Source organism: Brassica rapa, chromosome A07 (genome assembly GCF_000309985.2).
Source record: "Brassica rapa cultivar Chiifu-401-42 chromosome A07, CAAS_Brap_v3.01, whole genome shotgun sequence".
Taxonomy (NCBI): Eukaryota; Viridiplantae; Streptophyta; class Magnoliopsida; order Brassicales; family Brassicaceae; genus Brassica; species Brassica rapa.
The window spans coordinates 17957913-17982080 of NC_024801.2; the positions used below are offsets into that span (position 1 = coordinate 17957913).

The 24168-nt window shown below is 34.5% G+C and overlaps 4 protein-coding genes and 3 long non-coding RNA genes across 9 annotated transcripts; 4 read left to right on the forward strand and 3 right to left on the reverse strand.

The window, feature by feature from the left end:
- Window positions 1-134: 134 nt before the first annotated feature.
- Window positions 135-2967, forward strand: LOC103830028 (protein yippee-like At3g55890). Its single transcript, XM_009105727.3, has 5 exons — window positions 135-1793; window positions 2067-2110; window positions 2216-2324; window positions 2430-2485; window positions 2638-2967. The coding sequence occupies exons 1-5, from the start codon at window positions 1698-1700 to the stop codon at window positions 2708-2710; spliced, it is 378 nt and encodes a 125-aa protein (XP_009103975.1). The 5' UTR covers window positions 135-1697; the 3' UTR covers window positions 2711-2967.
- A 2097-nt stretch (window positions 2968-5064) lies between these two features.
- On the reverse strand, window positions 5065-7010 carry LOC103830029 (CTD small phosphatase-like protein). Its single transcript, XM_033275806.1, has 7 exons — window positions 6822-7010; window positions 6408-6787; window positions 6201-6329; window positions 5982-6102; window positions 5827-5908; window positions 5579-5732; window positions 5065-5478 (listed from the first exon to the last, which is right to left on the reverse strand). The coding sequence occupies exons 2-7, from the start codon at window positions 6675-6677 to the stop codon at window positions 5344-5346; spliced, it is 891 nt and encodes a 296-aa protein (XP_033131697.1). The 5' UTR covers window positions 6678-6787; window positions 6822-7010; the 3' UTR covers window positions 5065-5343.
- Window positions 7011-9199: 2189 nt separating this feature from the next.
- LOC103838217 lies at window positions 9200-12607 on the forward strand. Its single transcript, XR_627083.3, has 3 exons — window positions 9200-11490; window positions 11682-12207; window positions 12320-12607. It is a non-coding gene; the product is annotated as an uncharacterized LOC103838217 (long non-coding RNA).
- On the reverse strand, window positions 12245-15710 carry LOC108869088. Its single transcript, XR_001955321.2, has 2 exons — window positions 13546-15710; window positions 12245-12873 (listed from the first exon to the last, which is right to left on the reverse strand). It is a non-coding gene; the product is annotated as an uncharacterized LOC108869088 (long non-coding RNA).
- On the forward strand, window positions 15709-18245 carry LOC103830030 (protein ESKIMO 1). The gene is made up of 5 exons (XM_009105729.3): window positions 15709-16313; window positions 16398-16569; window positions 16663-16862; window positions 16945-17103; window positions 17571-18245. The coding sequence occupies exons 1-5, from the start codon at window positions 15709-15711 to the stop codon at window positions 17917-17919; spliced, it is 1485 nt and encodes a 494-aa protein (XP_009103977.1). The 3' UTR covers window positions 17920-18245.
- Window positions 18246-19203: 958 nt separating this feature from the next.
- LOC103830031 (ferritin-3, chloroplastic) lies at window positions 19204-20794 on the reverse strand. The gene is made up of 8 exons (XM_009105730.3): window positions 20467-20794; window positions 20320-20403; window positions 20166-20226; window positions 19998-20085; window positions 19817-19878; window positions 19640-19705; window positions 19467-19530; window positions 19204-19383 (listed from the first exon to the last, which is right to left on the reverse strand). Exons 1-8 carry the CDS (start codon window positions 20727-20729, stop codon window positions 19337-19339), a joined length of 735 nt encoding a protein of 244 aa, XP_009103978.1. The 5' UTR covers window positions 20730-20794; the 3' UTR covers window positions 19204-19336.
- Window positions 20795-21033: 239 nt separating this feature from the next.
- On the forward strand, window positions 21034-23311 carry LOC103830032. Of its 3 annotated transcripts, XR_625659.3 has the most exons (4): window positions 21034-21905; window positions 22011-22320; window positions 22417-22513; window positions 22819-23311. It is a non-coding gene; the product is annotated as an uncharacterized LOC103830032 (long non-coding RNA). The 3 variants fall into 3 exon arrangements; XR_625658.3 differs by having other exon boundaries at window positions 22417-23224; XR_004449569.1 differs by having other exon boundaries at window positions 21034-21646; window positions 22417-23224.
- The last annotated feature ends 857 nt before the right edge of the window (window positions 23312-24168 follow it).

The following is a 24168-nucleotide window of genomic DNA, read 5'->3' on the forward strand; positions in this document are numbered from 1 at the left end:
TAGTGGACTTGTTTGTCGATTGAATTCAAAATCTTGTATTAAGAAATGTGTTTTAGTGTTTTCTTACTCCGTTGCACAAAAAAAACGAAGAAGAGTGTTTTCTTACTCCACGACTTGACTTGTTTGTCGATTAAAATGCTTCATTTACTTATGTGATCATTGAATTCAAAATCTTGTAGTAAGAAATGTGTTTTAGTGTTTTCTTACTCCTTTGCACAAAAAAAAAAGAAGAAGAGTGTTTTCTTACTCCGTGACTTGACTTTTTGTAGATAAACATGCAATTTATCAAACTATGTTTGTCCAACGGTTCCAACGTAACTTCTTAATGTCCTATTGAGTGCATATAATATATTTTCGAACTATAAAATGGTACACTACGCTCGAAGATGATCTCATTTGCTAATAAAAATCTATCTGATCTTTATTTAACAAATATACTTTAAAAGTCCGCAATTTCTAGGTAATCCGTTTGTTAAACTGATTACTATAATCCGAGCTTATTAGGCCGAACTAAAAGTTTTGCACATACCTAGAATCGACCCACTAGATGAAACTCTCACCGGGATACATAGTTTTGAGATAAAGGTTATAGTTCTTTTTATGCAAGATTTGGTCCAAGCCTTCCCTCAGCAATTAGGGTCAAGGACCTTAAACTAGACATAACGAATTTACATAGAGACAATATCTATCAGAAACATGTTGACATTACAGAAGAAAACCTTAATTAGACCTACCAACCCTATCCTAATGAGTGACTAGTTAGGACCAAAACAGTAAAGGTTAGGAGGAGACCAATCAAAATACGTGGCTAACCGGAAGTCCGCATTGTTTTATCGGCTAATTCTAGTTTCATTTTTTCGTGTTTTCTATACTTTTAGATTCATATATTTATCGTGGTAAGGTTGGTTCATATTAACATGTTGTGTTTAAAGTTTAAACACCTAACGTGTTATTAAAACGGAATCCAATTCTAGGAAAATTATGGACCAACATTTTTTAATTGTATTATTATTTAAATTAATTATTAGTGTGAAGTTTGATTTACTTTAATGATGATATTTGAATTATTAGTTATTACCATATTTTATAAAATTTACAAAACATGAATCTCTATAAAGAAAACTTATTTTAATAATACATGAATTATTAATTATTAACATATTTTAAAATTTTGTCAAAAATGTGAATGTTTATAAATAAATTTGTACATATCATAATTAGGTTGATCCAGTGTCATATTTTTCTTTTTAATAATGAATATAATGATAATACATAATCAAATCAAAAATAATGTTAAGAGGGATTTCAGAACAGTTTTTCAAAATAAAATATCTTTTTCATGTAAAACAAAAAACTAAAATCTACTGGATAACCAAAAACCAAAAAAAAATCAAAAACTAAAATCTAGAAAACAATCATCATCACCTGCTCTTATGATTTTGAACGTTTTCAAATAAATATGTTTTTGTTTGAGAAAAATCTTCTTTTTTTGAACAAAAATAGAAATCAACTTCCATATCCACGTTTCTTGCTAAAATACGCAACTTCCAAATCCAATCAGACCGAGTCCTCTTGTTAACAGTTTTTATACGTTACCGAAAACTACTCCAAAAGTCATATAAAATCAAAACACTCGGATTTTAGGGATTAGTTATCCAGTTCACGGAAGAAGAGAGAGATTTGTAGTTACAATCAAGATGGGAAGGGTTTTTATTGTTGATCTGGAAGGGAAAGTCTATAGTTGCATACACTGTAAGACCAATCTTACTAAAGATCAAGACATCATGTCCAAGGTCTGATGTTTTTTTTTGGTTGATAAATGATTTTTTTTCATTTAGGGGCCTAGGGCCTCCGTTTTCTGATTATATATATGAGTTTTCAATGATTCCTTTTAGTATTGACCATGTATAACATGATAACATCTCATCACATTGCTTAGTGTCAGTTTCAGTTTCTTAGTTTACAGAGTATTGCACCGTTCTTACTATTAAAAGGTGTTTATGTCAACATGGGTAACATATAATACATAGACTACACTATAGTACTGATAGACTTTGTGTTTGCAGTCTTTCAAAAGCAGGGGTGGACAAGCTTATCTCTTCAGTGAAGTGTAAGTTTTCTGTTTTCTTATAGTTTACTTTGGTCTATTATTTAGTTTTTCCCCTATACTCATAATTACGTTTTCTTGTTGTTGTTGTTGTTGTTGATCTTATAGTGTAAACGTTTCAACTGGAAATAAAGAAGACAGAATGATGATAACGGGGCTTCATACTGTAACTGATATATTCTGTGTTGGTTGTGGATTAAACGTTGGCTGGAAATATGTAAGTCAAACACTTTATTTTAGTTTAGTTGCTTTACAGACATAATAATAGTCCATTTTCGCAATGATAGAGTAGTGAAACTTGGTTTGTGGTTTATGTTTTCAGGTGACTGCCCATGATGTGAGCCAGAAATACAAGGAAGGAAAGTCTGTTCTTGAATTGTGAGAATCATTTCCTTAACTTTTTTTTATCAAAGCATTGATTACATTTCCAAGTTTCAACAAATAAACACAAAGGTTACAACTTTTGATTCAAGAATGTGATTTGAGGTATGATCCCAAATGCTAATATTATGGTTGTTTGTTTGCAACAGGTATAAGATTGTGGGTCCTCATGATAGCAACGACTTGGTTTGTCAACAAGTTTCTCAGCTTATGATTCAATAATCAGATGATGCTTAAGCATTTTCCTTTTATTTCTTAGATTTCTTTTACAATGTACATTCTTCGACTTCTTTTTCATTTTCTTTTGGTTCTGTCTCGAATAAGTAAATTTGGTACCCGTCCTAATTGCCTGGTTTGATAGGTTTTTAGTCTTATTTATTTTTGAACGAATAACTATTAACTACACATTATGCTTGATGATTCTTGGAAGTAATGATGACGAATTGTAGTGGGGTTTCCTCCACCAAATTGGCTTGGTAGTAATCATTTTCTAATTACATATCCTCAAGAACACCCAAGAAGTCCATTTCTTGTGAGATGACCATCAAATTTGATGGTGTAGAATAGTACACTAATCACAGTAGTGTTTCAAATTCGATCCGCCTAATAATAATTTACTTAACTAATCACAATATGGTTTCAAATTCAGTCTTGTTAATACATCTTTTCCACTTTACACTGTAGCCATCGAATTGGATTCCATTTCCTTGCTTGTTAGAGCAAGAAACGAACTTATCTAGTCATTATTGTCAGTATTAAAGCAAAAGCTAAACACACTTATCTAATTATTAATTTGTAAAAGTTTTAACCGTTATCAGCGGAGCTGTGAGTCTAGGGAAGAACCTATAATAGAAGCATTGGAGAAAGGTGCCAAGGGTTATTGAACTAAATCTTTGGCCGAGTTCCAGTGCAGATGGTTGCAAATGGTTGCAGATGTTCTTCATGGAAGATAATTATAATATGGAATAAAGTTTTATGGGTTGGAGAAAGACTAATGTTAGGGAATGTTAAGCAATCATTGGTTTTTCTAAGCCCTTCAGAAACAACTTCGCTAGTTCCTAACATAAATCCAACTTTATATCGAATGATAAACAAAACGATCACTATAGTTAAACGATATAACCATAAAACAACACAAAAACTATAGTTAAAAAGCATATACTTCATATTTGGACTTAGGATTTCGAACATAAACCTTAATTATCGGAGACTTTTTCCTAAATGGACGAAGCACCTATCATTTGCCTACAAACGGTTTGGCAAGACATTAAAAACTGTAAAACTAAAGCATAATAAAATTTTACAGTTCTCAATGCCCCCACCAAACCAAATAAAAATTAGACTAGGTAATCAAGTCTAAGGGCATCTCCAACCCCACTTCATTTTTTTTAAAAGTGAATATGGAGTAAGGATGGATTCAACCCAACTCCATATATCACTCCATAATAGAGTTTACTCCATAAATGGAGTAATCAATTTTTTTTTTGTTCATCACTCTATTTTGGAGTGAAAAATAGAGTAGGGTTGGAGCATTTTTACTTCATTTTCACTTTTACTCTATTTTGGAAGAAAAAATGGAGTATTACATTCGTGATGCTCTAAGGGCATCTTCATCTCTACTCTATTTTTTCCTCTAAAATGGAGTAAAAGTGAATATGGAGTAAGGAATGCTCCAACCCAACTTTATATCTCACTCCATAATGAAATTTTCTATTTTTTGTTTGTTCATCACTCCATTATGGAGTGGAAAATAGAGTAGGATTGGAGCAATTTTACTCTATTTTCACTTTTACTCTATTTTAGAGAAAAAAATGGAGTTATACATTGGCGATGCTCTAAAACTCATTTCAAACCCTATTTTATAGTAAAATTATCTCTAACTCCACTCCAAAACTAACTCCAAAATAGAGTAATAGACATGATTACTCTAAATATTGAGTAAACCAACTCATTTCTTCAAAATGGAGTTGAACTTTTTAATTTATAAAATGGTTTTCCATATTTAAATATTTTTGTTTTCAATACAATTGTTCTAAGTAAATAATAATAATACTATTTTACTATATATATTATAAAATTTACTGTTAATATTTCTTAATTATATATATAGCCATGTAATGAACTATTTTATGCAACAAAATATATATAATATAAAACATAACAGATCATACATATAAAAAATCAAAGATAACAAAGCTCATTTTTTACTTCAAAATGCATTAGTTGATCATTTGTGGAAAAATTATACTTATTCTAATGAATAATTTAAGTTGATGTATTATTGTGTTTAAGCTATATAATGTAATAAATGTTTTCTTTTTAAACCTTGTCGAGTAATTTTATTTATATAATAAAATTTAATTGTGGTTAATATTGTATTTAATATAATTGTTACAATCTAAAAAATGTATTGTTTTACAAATAGTATAAATGGAAAGTGATATTACTAATTTTTAAGTAAATATAAAATATTATATATTAAGAATATTCTATTTTGGAGTAGAAAATGGAGTAATACATTGGAGTGAAATTTAATTACATTTTAGAGTTACTCCATTTTGGAGTAGAAAATAAAGTAATATAGAACCAACCCGTTAAAAGAAAAATAATAATGGTTTGATTATTAACCAATATTACAAAGAAAGCTAGAGAAATTACATGAAACCAAGAATGTGTAACAGATCATTAAAAGGAATCTTCTACCATAGAATATAGACAGTACAAATGGTAATTTATGTGCCTTACTTCTCCTCACGTTTCCATTGCTGAAACTACTGTACCAACCAAGTCCTTTTCCTTTTTGAGTGGACCAAAGATTTCTGATATATATATCCATTAGTTTCTGCTTAATCAGTTCATGGATTCCAGCACGAAGGTGGTATGCCTTGCTTCTCAAACCATTCAGGCATGTGGAACCGATCATAAAGTGTCCGTCTTACATCTTCTTCCTCTGAAAGTTGCTTTAGAAGTGGAAGTATAACGTCCAAAAGCTTCATGTGTTGATAATTTTCGATTAGTCTCGAGAGTGATGATAACAATAATCAAAAGGGTTATAGATGCATGAGAGAAGAGCAATAAACTAGTAGAGACCTGAGTGTCATTAGGCTGCCCAGCGGAAAAGGCAACACATGGAATCCCATTTGATGGCTGCAATAAGAAGCTGAAAGGATTGTTGTCAACAATCACAGTCCTAGACATGTTCTTTGATGTGCTCAACAGATCCTTCACGTGATCTCTGTATTGCCTGATTAAAAATTAAAAAAAAAAAACAATGTACAAAGATCTCAATAACGTTACTACCACGTCGAAAGTATAAAACAGAGCAAGTATCAACTCACGTGCTGACTGTTGAAGGTCGATAAAGTCGGTTGCTGAGTACTTTCCTAGTATCTATCCTATCCACAAGTGGTCTCGCATACCCTGCAAGTAAGAAACACGAACGTTAAAGTCTAACAGATTACATATATGAGTATGCATTTGAAATAAAAGAGACCTTCGAGACCAGCGGTGAAGAGAACAAGATCTGCAAAGTGGCTAAGTTGCTCTAAGAAGTCGTGTAATCCAGGACGCTCAAAGACCGTGACATAATTGATCTTAGGTTTCCCATTAACTTCCTTCAAGACAACAAGAGTGTGTCATACTAAACCGAACTAAACCAGCCTAAATTACATTTACAATTTGACCAATCTAAACCGGGTAATAGAAAGCAAACCTTGTCAGATGACAAGCACTCAAGCTCGAACCAGTTTAATCCAGCGTCAATGGCTTGATTACGCAAAGCAGCAGGTAGACTAGAAGTCTCATATGCACAAACTAACGTCTCGTCCAAGTCAAGAACTACCTACACATATTCAAACTAACTGTAGATGATATTGACCAATTGATAAGCCGAAGAAGAAGAAGAAAATCGAAAGCGCACCTTGAGTCTTTGGAAGCGGCTGCGTTCGACTTCGATTGAGGACTCGATTTCCACGGAGGCGGGAGAATCATCCGCCGCCGTTTCGAGAAGTTCGATGTTCGGTAAGGGTTTGAAACCATCGGCGGAGGAAGAGAGGAGGGGATGGTATCCGACGGCGCGGAGGATCTGGAGGAAGAGCTGGTAGAAGAAGGCGAGGCAGTTCACCAGAGTCTTCCACAGTTGAAGCGACCGACGAGAGTATACGACATCGGCCTGAGTCAGCTCGGCCATGTATCGGTGGAGGCGATTGACGCGGAAGAAACTCGGTGGGGAGTTGGAATCTAAGGTGAAGAAGGAAGGAAGCAATCTAAGCTTTTGAGTTTTCTTCTTCCTTTGATTTTGTTCCTCTCTTTCTCTCCAATGTTGTTTTAATCTAATTTTTAATTTGGTTTTTAATTAAGAGAGAGAGAGAGAGAGAGAGAGAGAGAGAGGTGTATGTGTGTGTATCTATGGCGATGGTTCGATGAACAAGTTTGAAAATGACATTTAATGATACGATGCACGCGCCCACTTGCCCATTTTCGGAACTCTTTATAATTTTTGTTAGATAATATTCTTGTTATTATAAGAGTTGTACTAAATTGATTTAGAAATTTATATAAAAATTGTAAAATTCGTATATTTATTTTGAATTTATATCTTTATAGATCTTTTCTAAATCTAGCAAAAGTTACTGTGAAATCATCAATAAATTCATATGCCTAAATCATATAATTTTTTAGATAATATTTAGAAATTGTTAAATAAACAACAGTTGATTTTATAAAAAGTTATCATTTATTCTAATATACATAATTTTTCTTAGATTTCTAAATCAGTTAAAACCTAATAAGCAATAACTCCATTGAATTTTTATTTAGTAATTAAGAAAATTAAAGTACTTTTCTTCTTAATTATCATCCTAGTTCAACCACATATATCCCAAATATATTTTTTTATGAAAATAGTTTAGAGTAATATAGCAAACATTTCCAAACTTTAAAGCCAAACATATACTTTTCTATCTTTTTTAACATATTAACTTTAAGTTAATATCAAATCAATGTGACATATTACATTAACCATAAATTATACCAAACATATTATTAAAAAAAACTTTTAATAGAGACATTAGTAATACGATGATATCTAACGCATTCGTAGAATATGTTAATTCGTTACCTTTTTTCCATTTAGTTTTTGGTCTTGTAAGATCCTCTTGTGATTCTTGATTTCTCTTAAAAAATCATTAGATGTCACTCATATGTTACATCACAATCCATCCCAAATATTTCCACTACAGTAGATAATATGTGCAGTAACTATCCATCCATGGTATTGAAATTCTTTTGTTTTGAAATCGTTAAAGCCATATTTTCAATTTGTTTTGTTGTAGAAACATTTGCGGACTCCTTGCTTCCGGTATAGACCTCTGAGAAACTCACACACGATAATTCACCACAAATATTGTCATGACAATCGCCCCATTGCCTAAGAGACGACGCGTCCAGGAGATGATTGACGCAGAAGTCTCCTTTGATACAAGACCTACACTTTTCTTCATTCGGCCATGGCGGTTTCCAATATCAAATTGCTTATTTAATTCATTTATATTTTATTTGAAGTATTTTTAACCTAAAACTTAATTCGTAGACAATATAGCCAACAGGAACAATACAGATTTCTAAACTGCACGAAGACGCTTCTTCCATCCGTATAATTTTCTTTTTGTCCTTTTCTCCATGTACACTTTTCCTTTAACATGACTCTCCCGGTTTGATTTGATTTAAATTCGGTTTAACTCCCATTTTGCTTACAAACCATTTCAAAATTTCGGGTTTCAATTTAGGGGGAAAAGCTTGAACCAACTTGAGATGTCTGATTTAATTTTGTAAAGGGTTCCAACCTGTCAAATTTGACTAACCTAATTGAAACCATCCACGAGACAAAATTTTCTATTGTATTTGCTGAAAGGAATTTGATCCATTCATTGCTAGTATGAAGTAGAGTGACACGCGCGCACATACACACACGATCACATGCTCGCAACTTATAATATTCAGTCGCTCTCTCTGTCTAATCCCAAATCTACAATGATCATCGAGGAGAGGACATATTTGTCTTATCTGTGAACCGAATTTACGGAAGCTTAATTCATGTCTCTTCAAAATGAATCATCAAGATATACTTCGGTTAGTTTGTGAACTTATATGAACGAGCCAGATATTTCGTGGGTTAACTCTTTGGTAAAGACAATGTGGTGTTGGAGAGAGGCTTTGGGGTTGTCATGGGCTGAGCAAATGTACAGAGAGAAGTAGCAGAGTGTGGCGTAAACACACACAAACTTCTTTTTTTTTGTCAACAAAACACAAACACAAACTTAAATAGCTTTATACTTTGGTTTTAGGCAATCTTTGCAATTTAATTCTTTTATTTTTGTAACTTTCTTTAGTTGTTTCCGGAGACTTCAGTGGTACTGGTAGTATATGATATTATTAAACTCAACTCTCTTTTGGGCTTCTATGTGTTCTTATTGGGCTTTTAATGAGGCAATTGTGGATGAGGGAATTCAACACAAACATCTCTAACAAAGAAATATGGTTAGACAAGACTAAGTGAAGTAGCTTGGTCAAAGTTGAAACCACTTGAGCGTGCAGGTTCTACAGGTAGCATGCACAATTAATAGAAAGAATGTCGTTTATTTTATGTGTTAAACGGATTTGATTATATTTAACTAGGGTCGGCCCGCGCTTCGCGCGGGGTATCGTCTTTGTTCTTATGTGAGATGACTATTTAGTTGAGGTTAAAGATCTGAAATAATCTGTATAAGTGATACAGTGCATTGTAGGACAATTTAGATATATAAAGTCATATTAGTTTAAGTGTTATAGTTACGGAAAGATACATGCTAAAGATCAATATCTAAAGATTATACGTTTAGTCTTTTAACTTTGGAGCGTCTTTTAACTTTGGAGTATTCAAACCCTTTTGAGCATGTTAAGCTCCGTTTACAACATTGAAAATATTGACCATGCACTTTGATTCTAGGAGTACATAAAAGAAAAACTGAGTTAGTATTAAAAGTAATAAAAACACCAAACAATTTATAAAGAGACTTTATTGAATCATTTAGCATACGAAACAATATATTCCTTAGTTACAATACCTATAAGAACCTTCCCATAGAAATCGAAATAGTTTGAAGGGTTAACATGTTCTTTCTCAGCAACCTTGACACATTGTTATATTGACTCATCATCAAAACACAAAACACATAAAAAAGTGAGTGAATTCAATCAAAATCATACCAAGTGTTTGGCCTCTATGGCCGGAACCTTAGCCTTTATGTATCTCATGCCATGCGTTTGTTGTAATGGTTTTCGATATACTTCTTAGTTGCAGCATATTTCTCCATTGTTGAATTCAAAATCAACTCTTCATCCTCTACAGCCTCTGACGTTGGAGATGGCATAATATTTGCTACCACCTGCTCTCCGTGATCCGTTTCACAATTCTACTTTTTTTTGTCTCCTAAAAACATTAAAAAATGTTGCTATTTATTTTCCATTGGATTTATTTTTGTTGCAGCCATCGACGGAACGCCAAGATATCATCTCTACTTTCTTAGTCTTTCCTTTTCGCAGGTGGTTTAAATTTGCTGATGAATTTGTAATTTCGGCTTACTCATGGTATTTATTTTAGGTCAAACTTTAAACTTTGTAATTTTTATGTTTTTTTAAATTATTAGATTTTATGATTTGTTCAAATAAATGACTTTTATATGTACAACATGTTAAAACAGATTTTTAGTATAACTTGAAATTAAATAATATTTATTTACCAAAATATAATAAATTAGCCTTGAAAATATGTACATGTAAATATAATACTACTCCCAAATTTAGTAATACTATTAGTTTTAATAAATTATGTTCCTTTGCTTATGATATATAGTAGGGGTGCGCATTTTACCTGATACTTGAACCCGTATCCGAACCCGACCCGAAAAACCCTAACCGAAATCCGAACCGATATAGCTAAATGCCTGAATGGGTATTAATTAAGGAGAGATTGGATATCCGAACTCGAACGGATAATATCCAAACCCGAATGGATATCTGAAAATAACCGAACATATGTATACTTGCCCTTATATTTCTTGTTTACATCTTTCGTTTTATTTAAAATATTTATATTAATGTTACACATACTTTAAGATCATATAATTACAAAAAAAAATTATTTGTCACTCAGTTAAATCCATATCAAGTTATTTGTTTCATGTATTAACAAAAGTTACCTTTAAAATTTTAAAACAATAGCCAAATTAATGTTTATTTATTTTTGAAATGATTTCCAAATTTATCAATCATTCAATCCATTAAAAAATTAAAAAATCATTTAACTGAAATCTCTGTATTTTTAAATAGAATAAACCTAAAAATGAATTTTTTTTTTTTTCAAAATCTCAATATCCGAACCGAATCCAAAATAACTGAATCCGAACTAAAATACCTGAACACGATCTTAAGTATAGAAATACCAGAACAGGTTTAATACTCGTATACAGAAATATCCGACCCAAACCCGAACGGTTATCCGACAAATAATCTTTTGCATTTTTTTATGTACACTTACTGTTTAAAAGTAAAAACATTTATATTTATTTCAAACTTATTAATATCATTAAATTATGAAACTAATATGAAAATTATTTGACATATATATGGATGATGATGATTTATTAACGAAGGAGAAAAAGACGGTCTCCATGTTTTAATTTCATTCTCGACTTTCCATGTGGGGAAGAAACTTTATAATTTTATACAAAAATCTCTCCTCAGACCCAAAATGCTAATCTCTTTTGGCTTCTTCTTCAGTCTTCCCAGATTCTCTGTAGAAGAGGATCTATGAATCCATCTCCTCCCCCTATCTAAGCTCTTCTTCTTCTTCTTTTCCATCGGTTACTCTGTTTCAGAAGATTTTTTTGACTGAAGGCATTCACTCTGTTTCAGAAGCTTCCAGAAGCATCAATGGCCGAGAGTTTATCTGTTTATACGAAAAGGTTATCTCTTTGTACCACTCTCATCTAATCTTTCGTGATTTAAGCTTCTAGGTTGCTCTGCATGTTAGTTTTATCATTGGAATCAACCTTCAAAAAAATCTTCTCTTTTTTCTTCATAAGATTTAAAGTTATGGTTTTAAAGCTCTGAAGGTTTACTTATATTCTCAGGCTTTAATGTTTGATGTAAACAGGACAGTGCAGAAATTGTAGTAAAAAAACCAAAGCGATCACATCTATTCTTAAAGATGATAGTTTTGGTGTTTGCAATGGTCTGTTCTCTACATTTGCTCCGTCTGCTTAAACCAGTTTACTGTCCAAACCTCACAACTTGTTCAAACTCGTATCACTACTCGGATTCATTACCCAAAGCTAGAGACTTTCAATAGGTAAGTAACTCTTCTTGTTTCTTTGTTATGTTTGTTTATTCACTTCTAACTTTGAAACTGATCTGAATGTGGGCACAATCCGGTGAGGTTCTTTGCGATACTATCAATACAGAGATAAGGAAGCGGTTGGTTTGATATCCCTCCACCGATTCGTTACCCCGTGCTTGAAAATATGACGACCACAAATCAGTTAAATGGAGAAGCTCCACTGCTTGTGTAGGTGGAAGCTCAAGCAACAACCGGAAACCTCGGTGTTATCGGGAGTTAGCATCGTTATTTGCCGAAATTGCCGCCGCGGAGATGAAACGATTCAAGAGAAACCCACGAATAGGTTAGCCATAACACAGTGAATTAGTATGATGATTTAAGATATAAGAAGTGAAGATGAGTTCAAGAAGAGAAATACTCACATCTATTTATACTGTTTACACACCGCCTTTCAGATCTAAGCAAAGCATTGATGACGAATCGTGGAGGAGAGTCAATAGGATTTAACACGAAGCCATTAATCAAACCGTTGCAGGTCGGGAGAAGAATCGAAAAAGTCACCCTAGCCGTCGCACGAAGAGGAGCGATGAATTTTGTTTTCTCGCTGCAGTCGTATTAGGGATAGACGGAGCTTATTATCGTTGGGCCGGAAACACTTCTAATCTCAAAGCCCATGAACACACTAAAGAACAAAACCGAGAATGCTGAAGTTTAATGAAATGATGCGGTTTGTCTTATGGACACGCGTCAAGTCTATAACAAAAGACTTTCCACGTGGACAATGCGGGAGAGACTCAAACAATTCTTTATATAATTAGATGGCTTTCAAAACAGGCTTTATGTTCTCAATCACCCATTTAACCTTTTTTAAAAGGAGTTCTTAGCCCTTCATCACACTAAATCACTTGCAATCTTGTATTGAGATTATGCTCTCCTTTTGTGTGTGTGCGCGTGTGCGCGCGCGATATACTTCAATAAGACGGCGGTACACAAGCCATCAGAAGCTTTGCTGCATAAATGAAAAAAAAAAACATTTTCAGACCTGTTGATAGGACATGTGCATCAAATAATTCTACTTCAACCAATTGTTAGTGTTTTCCTTCTTGAGTCCACCACATATATATGTGGTCTATCATTCAGATTGGTTGGTCACCTTATTTTCAGATTATTCAACTTGATTTAAAACGTGTAATTGGTTAGTCACTCATCCGAATAAAAGAAACCATCAAAGAATTTTTTTGGTAGGGTGACTGATGTTTGATAAAGTCTAATTTTGAAGTTTTCATCAAAACAGTAGAGTTTTCTTAGATTTAATAAGAAAATACCACAAGTCTTATAGGACGCACGTGTGACTCAGGCACATCATTACGCACGTGGTGAACTTCTAGCAAAATCATCATAGAAATAAAAGGGCCGAGTTCTACATGTGTGTCTCACTTACACAAACAAAATTACAAAAGGTTTGAGTTAGGTTCCTTTGGCTTTGGTTCAAAGCAAAATGATTCACATATTGAAGTAACAACTAAAGCCAAATGGAGTCGTAATAAAGTATTACAATATTTGCGAAGAAAATAAATATATGATATATAAGTATATATACATGTAGAAGATGATGTAAATAAAATGGATTGATAATGGTTGGTAACGTATATACTGTGTTTGTGTGTTGTGAGGAGATTACTTAGCCTTTACTTTTCTCAAAGAGAAAGCTTCATGCATCATTTTGAGTTGATCATACTTGTCCTCTTATTTTCCATCACCTTTTCAAGTGAAAAATATATGTTTATGTTTCTCTTAACGAACAAGGATGCTTCACCGTCAACACGCGGTAGACGCACTGATTGTTACAGAAACGAAAGATTAGTCTAGTCTTAAATAGTTAAAGTGTTGGTGTGACCTGTTCGAAAACGCGACCGTCTAGACGCTGTTCAGACGTTAACCACAGTGAATATGACAAATCGGTAAAGCAAGGTGTTGATCCGCGTACGACCGCTTAATTTCCGTGTTGACCGCTTAATTCCCGCCTAATTTCTGAGTTGACCGTCTAAATTTTTTTTGTCCGTGTAAAGTTGAAACACAATTGATTATTTTTTACTCATTATTGACAGATTTTGTGTAATTATTAATTACTAAATAATTACAATTAGCTATCAAACCCAAAATAAACACATACATACTAAATTTAGGAATTTTTTTTGTACCAAACACACCGTAATCTAAATGTTCGACAAATCAAAATGAGGCTGTTTAAAAATATATATAAAAAGTTATACAGTTATATCTAAGAACTTGTTTCATCATGTTTAAAATTAGCTAAACATATTATAAGTATATTAAATTGTATTTAAAATTAGACTCCGCGTATTTTCCTAGTACTCCCTAATTTTTCTGTAACTCGCTAGGTCAAGAATTGCCGCTCGACTACTACTAATTATAGTTCCGAACAGGGGATGTGACTAATCACTAATCTAATCTCAATAAAAAAATGCAAAACCTGAGGCTTCCTGCCATTAAGCATACTCTAAACCAAAAAAAGGTATTTATCATGCATACAAATCAATCCACGATCGAATTTTGTTAAGTTACTACTCTGCATTATCTATAAACTTATTTTGAATACGTGAATGATACTGAGACATGGGGTTTGACTGGTGACCATTCGGGAAACAAAAGGAACATATAAAAAATGAATGTTCGGGAATAAAATAGCAGGAATGAAAAGGAACGTTTGTTCCTTTTTTTTTGTCTGGTTAATTATGCTATTACAAATTATGAGAACCATTATATAGACGATATTATAGCCGACAATTCTACCTGTCTTATGAGGATTCACGCCTGACTGCATCACCCTGAGTAGCCCTACGAGATCCATTATTGACGGTACTCCTTGAGCCATACTAAGATCTGTTGTAAGCATTTTTTCTAATTTTCTGCATAATTCGCCTTTCCGGGAATTGAAACCCAGACCTCTTCCTGTAGAAATTGCATTGTCTGGGATTTGAACCCCAGACCTGAGTGTAGAAGCCTTTAAATCTTGACCATTAGGCCATGGTGCTTTCACAAAGGAACGTTTGTTCCTTATCAATTTTAACAAGGAATACTTTTGTTCTTTAATTAACTACAAAAAAAGAATGAAAATGAATGAGAGGGAATTATTATTCCTTGTGAATGGTGATTTTATTCATGAACGTTAGAGAATGTATTATTCCTCGCCATTTCCTGGTTACCATTCATACCCATGGTTTTACTGGAACATGCACAAAACATAAAATTCACTTTTGATCATAATTTTGAATAACTAAAAAGTTGTGTTTAGGAAGCAAACAAATTCTTAAAACGTTATAATCCATGGTTAGAAAATATAAAAGGATAGAATATATACTTTGGTGTATACAAGTAGGAAACAATGTGGACAGTGAAAATGAAATGAAGTATGCTTCTAAAAGTGTTGAAGTATAAATGTAACTAGTAAGATGGTGCTTGCACAATTTTTTTGTTTCTATGGGCCTTTCTTTAGGTGAGGATTGAGACAATCTTTAGAATCTTTGAATCCACTCTTCTCTCCAAACTCTACTTTGCTATGACAACAACTTCAAGATAGATTAGTTAGGCGAATTAGATTACATTTTAATTCATCTGAAAGGCTTTGGAAACCAGTTCAAGATAAACGCATCTCACCAAACTATTAATCACAAAACTAATTAACGTTAACAATAACAATTTAAATGTATATTTTTAATTTCGTTGCTCTTATATTTCCTTCGATCTATCTCCCTCTCTCACAAACATACTGATATTTTAGAGAGCCTTGAAGATATTTTTTTGTTCATTTCTTCTAACTCAGATGCAACCCTGGAGAAGAAAGTTTCCATTGTTCGAAACAGGAGTAACAATGAAACAGAGGAAGAACAGTAATCTCTCGATCTTCGTCGTCGTCTTCTCTGTGTTCCTCTTCGGTATCTTCATGTACAACGAGGACGTCAAATCCATCGCCGAGTTCCCTTTCTCCAGCTCAAAACCTAGCGACGTCCAAGAGAGCCAAGAAGATGCTAAACCGATCACAGAGGTCACGGCACTACCAGTACAAGAACCGATCAAGAACTCAGACCCAGCTCATGATTCGGCGGGAAACGCAGACCCAGTTCAGGACTCGGTCAAAAGCCAAAAGCTTGATCATGATTCAGTGAGAGAAGCAGAGCCATCGAAGACAGAGGAAGAGAAGAAGATTGAGCTGTTTGCTGCGGCGGAGGAAGACGACGACGTGGAGCTGCCGCCGGAGGAGTGCGACTTGTTCACCGGAGAATGGGTTTTCGATAACGAGACGCATCCGTTGTATAAAGAGGATCAGTGTGAGTTCTTGACGGCGCAAGTGACGTGCATGAGAAACGGGAGAAGAGATTCTCTGTATCAGAACTGGAGATGGCAACCCAGAGATTGTTCTTTACCAAAGTAAACCGGAAAAGCTCTGTTTGTCCAATTGGTTATCGGGTTGGTTTAGTTTCGGTTAGTCTAATTTGTCTCGGTTTTGTGAAGGTTCAAAGCGAAACTGCTGCTTGAGAAGCTACGGAACAAGAGAATGATGTTCGTTGGGGACTCTCTTAACCGGAATCAATGGGAATCGATGGTTTGCTTGGTTCAATCAGTGGTTCCTCCCGGTCGAAAGAGCTTGAACAAAACCGGTTCTCTCTCCGTCTTTAGAATCGAGGTAATTAATTACCAAACTTCAACTAATTAATTAATGTTTTATAGGATTATGAGAGTAGTTAGTAATTAATTGTTTTTTTTTTAATGTAAAAAGGATTATAATGCAACGGTGGAGTTTTATTGGGCGCCATTTTTGGTGGAATCAAATTCAGATGATCCAAACATGCACAGTATACTTAACCGTATAATAATGCCTGAGTCAATAGAGAAGCATGGAGTCAACTGGAAAGGCGTTGACTTTCTTGTATTCAACACTTACATCTGGTGGATGAACACATTCGCCATGAAAGTCCTGTAAGTGCTTCTACTACATTACTGACTCTATCGATATGTGTGTAAATTACAAAGTTGTCAACTGAGATGGTGTAACAAGCAGACGAGGATCGTTCGATAAAGGAGACACTGAGTACGAAGAGATCCCACGGCCAGTAGCGTATCAGAGAGTGTTAAGGACTTGGGGAGATTGGGTGGACCGCAATATAGATCCTCTACGTACCACTGTTTTCTTCGCCAGCATGTCTCCTCTCCACATCAAGTAACTTATCCCTTGACTCCCATTTAGACTTCACTTTAAGATAACTTGTGTCTTGCTTAGTTGTTTGATGAACTGATCGTAGCTAGTGCTGCTTTGCTTGCAATATGAAACTACTCACCACTTGAGAGGTTTTGTTTAGTGGCACCATTTCAGACGTACCCTAACTTGAACACCAAGCAACTACTAGAAATGGAGATAACAAGGACCAAGTCCTTGTCCCTTGAAAATCCCACAAATATTACAAACTTAGCATATTATTGTTTACTGTATCTTAGGAGCTTGGATTGATGAACTAATCATAACCAGTGATGCTTTGCTTGCAATATGAAACTACTCACAACTTGAAGTTAGTTAGTGATCGTAGCTAGTTCATCCTTTTAAATTACAATAAGTCACATGTGCCCTAACTTTAAAGCCAAGCAACTACCAGAAAAGTAGATAACAAGTCTTTGTTTATTATATCATAGGAGCTTGGACTGGGAAAATCCAGATGGGATAAAGTGTGCTTTGGAGACGACACCGATCCTCAACATGTCAATGCCGTTCAGCGTAGGAACAGACTACAGGCTGTTTTCAGTAGCGGAAAACGTCACGCATTCTCTTAAAGTTCCGGTTTACTTCCTCAACATTACGAAACTGTCCGAATACAGGAAAGACGCTCACACTTCGGTTCACACAATCCGACAAGGCAAAATGCTGACGCCGGAGCAACAAGCCGATCCCAACACTTATGCTGATTGTATCCATTGGTGTCTTCCTGGTTTGCCTGATACGTGGAACGAGTTTCTTTACACACGTATTATTTCTCGTTCGTGACGTCCTAAAAGATAACAAAAGAAATGTTTTGGAATCTTTCTTTTAAAACCTTTTTTTTTCCTCTATGCTCCATCGATCCGGTGCCTGGAAATGTTATTATTTTCATGTTATAATGTTCATAATTTTCAGTAACTGTAATTGTGAAATGTTTTCTTTTTTCTTCTTTAAATGGTTATTAGAGGGCCTTTTAACTGTCTTTGTACACTCTTGAACTTTGGAGTGAGGTGGAAAGCAAAGGATGCCAAATGTTTTTGTGTTTTGCTTTTTTCGGTCAATTAATTATGTAAAACTTACCCACATCCTGTCATCCACTATATCTACAAGCATTCAATATATTGTTCACAGGAGTATATATATAAAGGTCAATCTGTATTCATTTCTCCTCCATTTTTTTTTTTTTGGGTTGGACATGATAATGCACTAATTTGGACAAAATATAGGGGGCCAGTTATCCCATTTCACAATTAGAGTCTTGGTTCAGAGCCCTATTCAAGTTCACGCCTTTCACATATTTCTCTGCCACCAGTATAACAACTGAACAACATATGATCCAGTTCCTAAAATAGTTGTGGTTTCTTCCTATTTGATGATCATCATGTCTTTGTTGAATCTCTAAAATTTTCCCCTTTCTTTATTGCTGTACATATATGAGTAAATGGTTAAAAAAAATACTAAACCTATACCGTTTCGCCGAAATTCTGCAAGGACGACCATCAATACTCCCTACTAACACATCTATGGAGGCAGAAGCAATTGCATTGTTGATGGCAGTACACGAAATAAATCGTTTATCATATAGACAAGTCACTTTTATAGGAGACTGTAAGCAGTTGTTTGACTTCTTAAATCTTCATCAAACAGCTGAAGATCAAATGGAAGAGCATGGTAACGAGGCAACCACAATACTAACTGACATTGTAAAAATAAGGAAGCCTCAAAGCCAAGACTACTCTTTTCAGTATGTTCAAAGGTCTTTTGTGGCCTATGTTGATAGACTTTCAAAGGAAGCAAGAGTAAGGAATGATAATTATGTAACCTCATGGCGAAATGCTCTGTAATGATCCTTATACTCTGTTTTCTTAAGTTTTAATGAAAAAGGGTTGACCAAAAAAAAAAAACTTGTTGTGTTGTGTCCAAACCACATTAGATATAAATTTTGGTTAACATTAATTTTCACTTAGAACAGTTTTTGTTGAATGTAGACCTCAAGTTAAACAACCGTTGATAGTAAAATATTTTCTAAATGAACTTGTTGCCTAAGTCCAATTTTTGTGAGTAAGCCGATGAAAACAAAAAACTAAAAGATTAAAATATCCCTCAGCCAAAATTGAGTAAGCAACACCAGTTTTTAAAGAGAGTACAACAACCATAGATTAAGCAACAGCAGTTTATTAGAGAGATTACAACCAAAAATAGCTTAAGCAGCAGCAGTTTCCAAAAGCTTCTGATCGAAATGCCATGTCCCTGAACAAATAAAACAAAGTGTAAGTGGACGAAATGAGATGTGTGTTTTTATTATTTATAAAATTGAGAAGACTAATGGTTACCATGTCCTTTGCCGAGTCTTCTAAGCTGAGAGACATACTCCGAGATTTTCTTAATAGCTTCAACCTGCGCAAATAATGTTTATTTCAACTTCATTAGATTCCCTTAAGACCAGGCTTTAGATCACTATGTCTTCACCACTAACATAGAACGTGTTTTCTTTTGTTTGTTTTACCTGTTCGTTCAAAAACACGCTCTCAATGAAATCAGCCAAGTGGACATCGTCGTTCTTCGAAGCCACCTGTTGTTCACAATATTAAAATGCAACTTTTATTCTTTCTTGAAACATTAGACTGAAAAATGACATGAATACCACAAACAAGAATTGGTTTTCAAGGAGTAATGGACTTACACTGTGCACATTTAAGAGCTTCTCATTGACCAGTTTCTCCAATGATAGAGCCAACTCCATGGCTGTAACAAATAAAAGAACATCATCATCATTGTTTTGCAACTATACATATTCCACAAAAGGGTATCCATTTCTGAAGAAAAGTCACAACCTTTCCAAAGCTAATGAGAAAGAGGCTTACCATAGAGAGCATCTCCTTTCTCAGCGTGGTCAAACTCAGACTGAGGGATCACCATAGGCTGTAGCTTAACCCTCCCACCACGTTTGTTCTACAGAACCAAAACAAAACGGTGTCAGAAACTAATCTCAAACGATTAAGGGTTACGAACGAAACATATTAACCAAGGACCTGATACTCCATCAACATCTCAGCGTGGTCTCGTTCCTCCACACTCGAGTCCTTGAAAAACCTGACAACAAGACACACATCAAAACAAACTCATTAATCAAAACAAAGACACAACCTTTATCAGACAATCGAACAAAAAAACGTTTCCACTCACTTGGCAAGACCTTTCAGAGCAACGTTGTCACGGTCGAAGTAAGCGTACAAAGCGTGATACACATACGACACATTGTATTCAACACTGCATCAAAACAACTCAGATACATGACGTTTACAACACAGAACGATTGAAAAAGGAGCTTACTTGATCTGCTCATTGACGGCGGCTTCGCACTCAGGGGAGTACAAATGTCGAGCGAGGGAAAGCTGCGGACTCGAAGGGACGAGATCGAGCTCCTTCTTCACCTCCACAAACGGCTCGAAAACGACGCCGCTTAGTGGCTGCGTGGAGGCACGAACAGAGAAGGAGAGGTTTCTCCCCGATGAAACGGAGGAGAGAGGAGAGACGTCCTTCTTCACTCCGTGAACGGTCATGAGCGAGAACGTAGAAGCAGCTTTGAGAAGCATTTTGGATCTGTCTGCAGCGAAGAAATGGGAAGAGAGAAGAAAGGAGGCGACTTGTGGCTAGGAGGAGGAAGGAGAGGAGATATAAAGCGAGGTTATGTGGATGATGAGGCTGTGGATTGTCGACACGTGGATGGACGAGATTGAGAGTTGGATGGAGGCGCGTGGTTGGCTCGTGGTGTTTTTGCTTCGCTGGAAGATATTTTTCATTTTTTGCCTTGGTATTTGCGTAAATGTGGCCCCTCTTTTTTTCTGTCTTTTCAGCTTTTCATTCAATTTTTCTTGCTGTAAATTTTTCAATATATATATATATATATATATATATATATTTAATTATGATAAAATTATGCTAATTTATCAAATTATTTGATTTGAATTAAACAGTTTTTATAGTTAAGCCCTTTATTAGTTGTTATCTATATATATAAAACAGGGTTTTCTCTCACCTTAGCCCTCCACATCCCTTTTTAGGGGTGGGCATTTGTTGACACGTGTCGCCTAATCTGTCCCCCCGCGTTTTTTCCTTCTGTTCGGTTCTCGACATACGCTTTTCTATTTCGAGATTTAATTGTTTGTCCATTAAACCATCACAACTAAAATTATACGGCTTTTTATATGTATCCCATTAAAGGCCCACATATGTTTACTGAGTCTTCTGCGCCGATGAGTGTTCCAAAGAACGTTACTGCTTCTCACTGAATCAGACTTAAAGCGATTACATTAACTTCCTCAGGTCAATTAACCCACTACGCCGACTTCATAGACCCATCTCCACCACCGATTTGATAATCCCTAATTCCTGATATCTATAAATAAGTCATGAAGCCTCTCCAAATCAAATCGCACTGCTTCATCATATTCATTTGATTGTTTCCTTACAAACTTTGATTGCGTTATGCTACTTCTAGATCAGAAGGTGCGTGCTGTAATTGTTTAATTGTCATGTTATTCCCTCAAAGCTTCATATACTTTAAATGTAATTGTATCGTTGTAGATATAATGTTTTGGTGTAGTCAACCCCCAGTATCGACATTCTTTTTAAGTTGTCTACTTATGTTTGATTTCGTTTTGTCTTCTCCTCTACACGTTGGATCATCATTTGAATATGATTCTGGGCGATTTGAAGAAGTTATTACAACATTAGATATTGATGACTATATATACGAAGAGATTATTCGGGTACGTTCTTCTTCTTTTTTTTTGACGGCTACGTTCTTCTTTCTTTTTAACTCGATATGATCTAAGCTTCTTTTTAACTCAAACCGACGTGGCGCCTGACTTCAGTTCTGGTGGATTAGTTCGACTTCTCTCCAAGATCCTCCATGTCTATGTCGAGAGAGCGTGGGTGGGACACTATCATGTCCCTGAGACTTGATCCAAACACATCAGCCTCGATGATAATCTCTTTCTTGCTTTCTCGGATTTAAATTGGGAAATGGTTTGATTATTTGATATCACTCGGCGTGGCTTAATTATATGATTTTGATGGAGAATTATTGGTTTGGTTGAAGGGTATGATAGTCGCTCCATGGTTCCATTCCATTGTTGTGCTCTGAGTGTTCGCGAAAATATGGGACTTCATGATCCAATTCAGGTGAATCTTCAACTATCTTTTCACATACTTCGTAGCATGGATTTGTTTGAGTGAATTGCTAACAGTTCTTCTTCCTCTCTTATAATATATCATCAGATGCGTGCTTGGTCTCAATAGATTGAGGGATATTTAACCTGAATTAATCCTTTTGAAAAGAAATTTGACTTAAGATGAGAAAGAAGTCTGATCAGAGGTAAGTAGTGGTTTGTTTGTGTCCTTTTTGTATCCTCATCGAGCTTTACTAACGTAATTGCAATGAACAATTATGTTTCAAGTGTGATAAGTTTGTAGTATCTTTTCCTGATTTAACATGAAGTCTGTGACTGTGTTTGTTGATAAGATGATCTCTTTTAATTTTTTTTTAAAATATGTGTTAATCTACTAAAAAGCAGAAGGAAGGAGAGTTACAAAAGTTATTTGTAGAATTAATTTTGTTTGGATAATTGGATTCTGCTTCAAAATGATTTAACCAGAGACTTAAGATTTGTCTGTGTCCAGTCAGGAGGCCTTGATTATGTCACGACCCATAAGTTTTGTTTTGATGATGCTTTTGATATCTTGATGATGGAACCATGAGGGTGAGAGATAACAGAGGGCAATCTTACATTTCTCTTTCTCCAAAAATCAAATGAAGGTTTGTATGATGGGGTGAAAGTTATTGCTTCTCTTCAGCCTATCCAATGCTCTTGAAATTTCAAAAGTACTGAGATGCAAGGGTAGAGTGAGAGCACAGGTCGTGGCTTAATGTGCAGCTGACGAGGTCATTTGCTTTAGCTGGGAGTATGATTATGAATTTTATGTCGTAACATGTATGTGTTTTATTTCATTTGTTCCTTTAACCTTGAGCATGAGCTACTGAATATCTTTATTTGATATGCTACTGAATTTATTTGTTCGTTTAAAATGTGAAAGCTCAAGGAGTCGAGGTTAATGAGTTCAATTTAGAGTTATAAAATATCCAAAATTATAAAATTCCATACAATTGCATCGACTATTGACTTTTACTTATTATTGTATTTGGCTGAAACTGAATATGTGCAAAGCAAACAATATTTAGCATATCAAAGAAATTAAATAAAATTAGCTACGAATAAAGATTATAAATCAGTTTATGAATTTTATGTCGTAACATGTATGTGTTTTATTTCATTTGTTCCTTTAACCTTGAGCATGAGCTACTGAATATCTTTATTTGATATGCTACTGAATTTATTTGTTCGTTTAAAATGTGAAAGCTCAAGGAGTCAAGGTTAATGAGTTCAATTTAGAGTTATAAAATATCCAAAATTATAAAATTCCATACAATTGCATCGACTATTGACTTTTACTTATTATTGTATTTGGCTGAAACTGAATATGTGCAAAGCAAACAATATTTAGCATATCAAAGAAATTAAATAAAATTAGCTAAGAATAAAGATTATAAATCAGTTTAGTATGTCGGTATTCAACTAAAAAAATTCATAACTCTTTAAGTCTCTTTGACCGCAGCAAAGATAAAAAGCTTATTACTGCTTCAAGTGAGAACATCAAATACTGGAATGTCATATATAATTCAATGTTTTGAGTCACAAAGGCTGAGTTTTGGCTTTGCTTTAAAATTCCAAGAATCTGTGATGGGAAAATAAAAAATTATAAAAGGGAGTTTGGAAAACATTGTAGGTCTAAGATCAACTTGAAACAGGCAAATATATGTATATTTATATAGGGATAGATATAATATTAGTCTACTAAACGGTTATAAAAAACTTAGTTGACACAAAGCGTATTTGAAAAGAAAACCGAACAACATATTGTAGTTCTACACTTTATTAAGTTTCACTTCCTTTATCTTTTTTTTTCCACAAG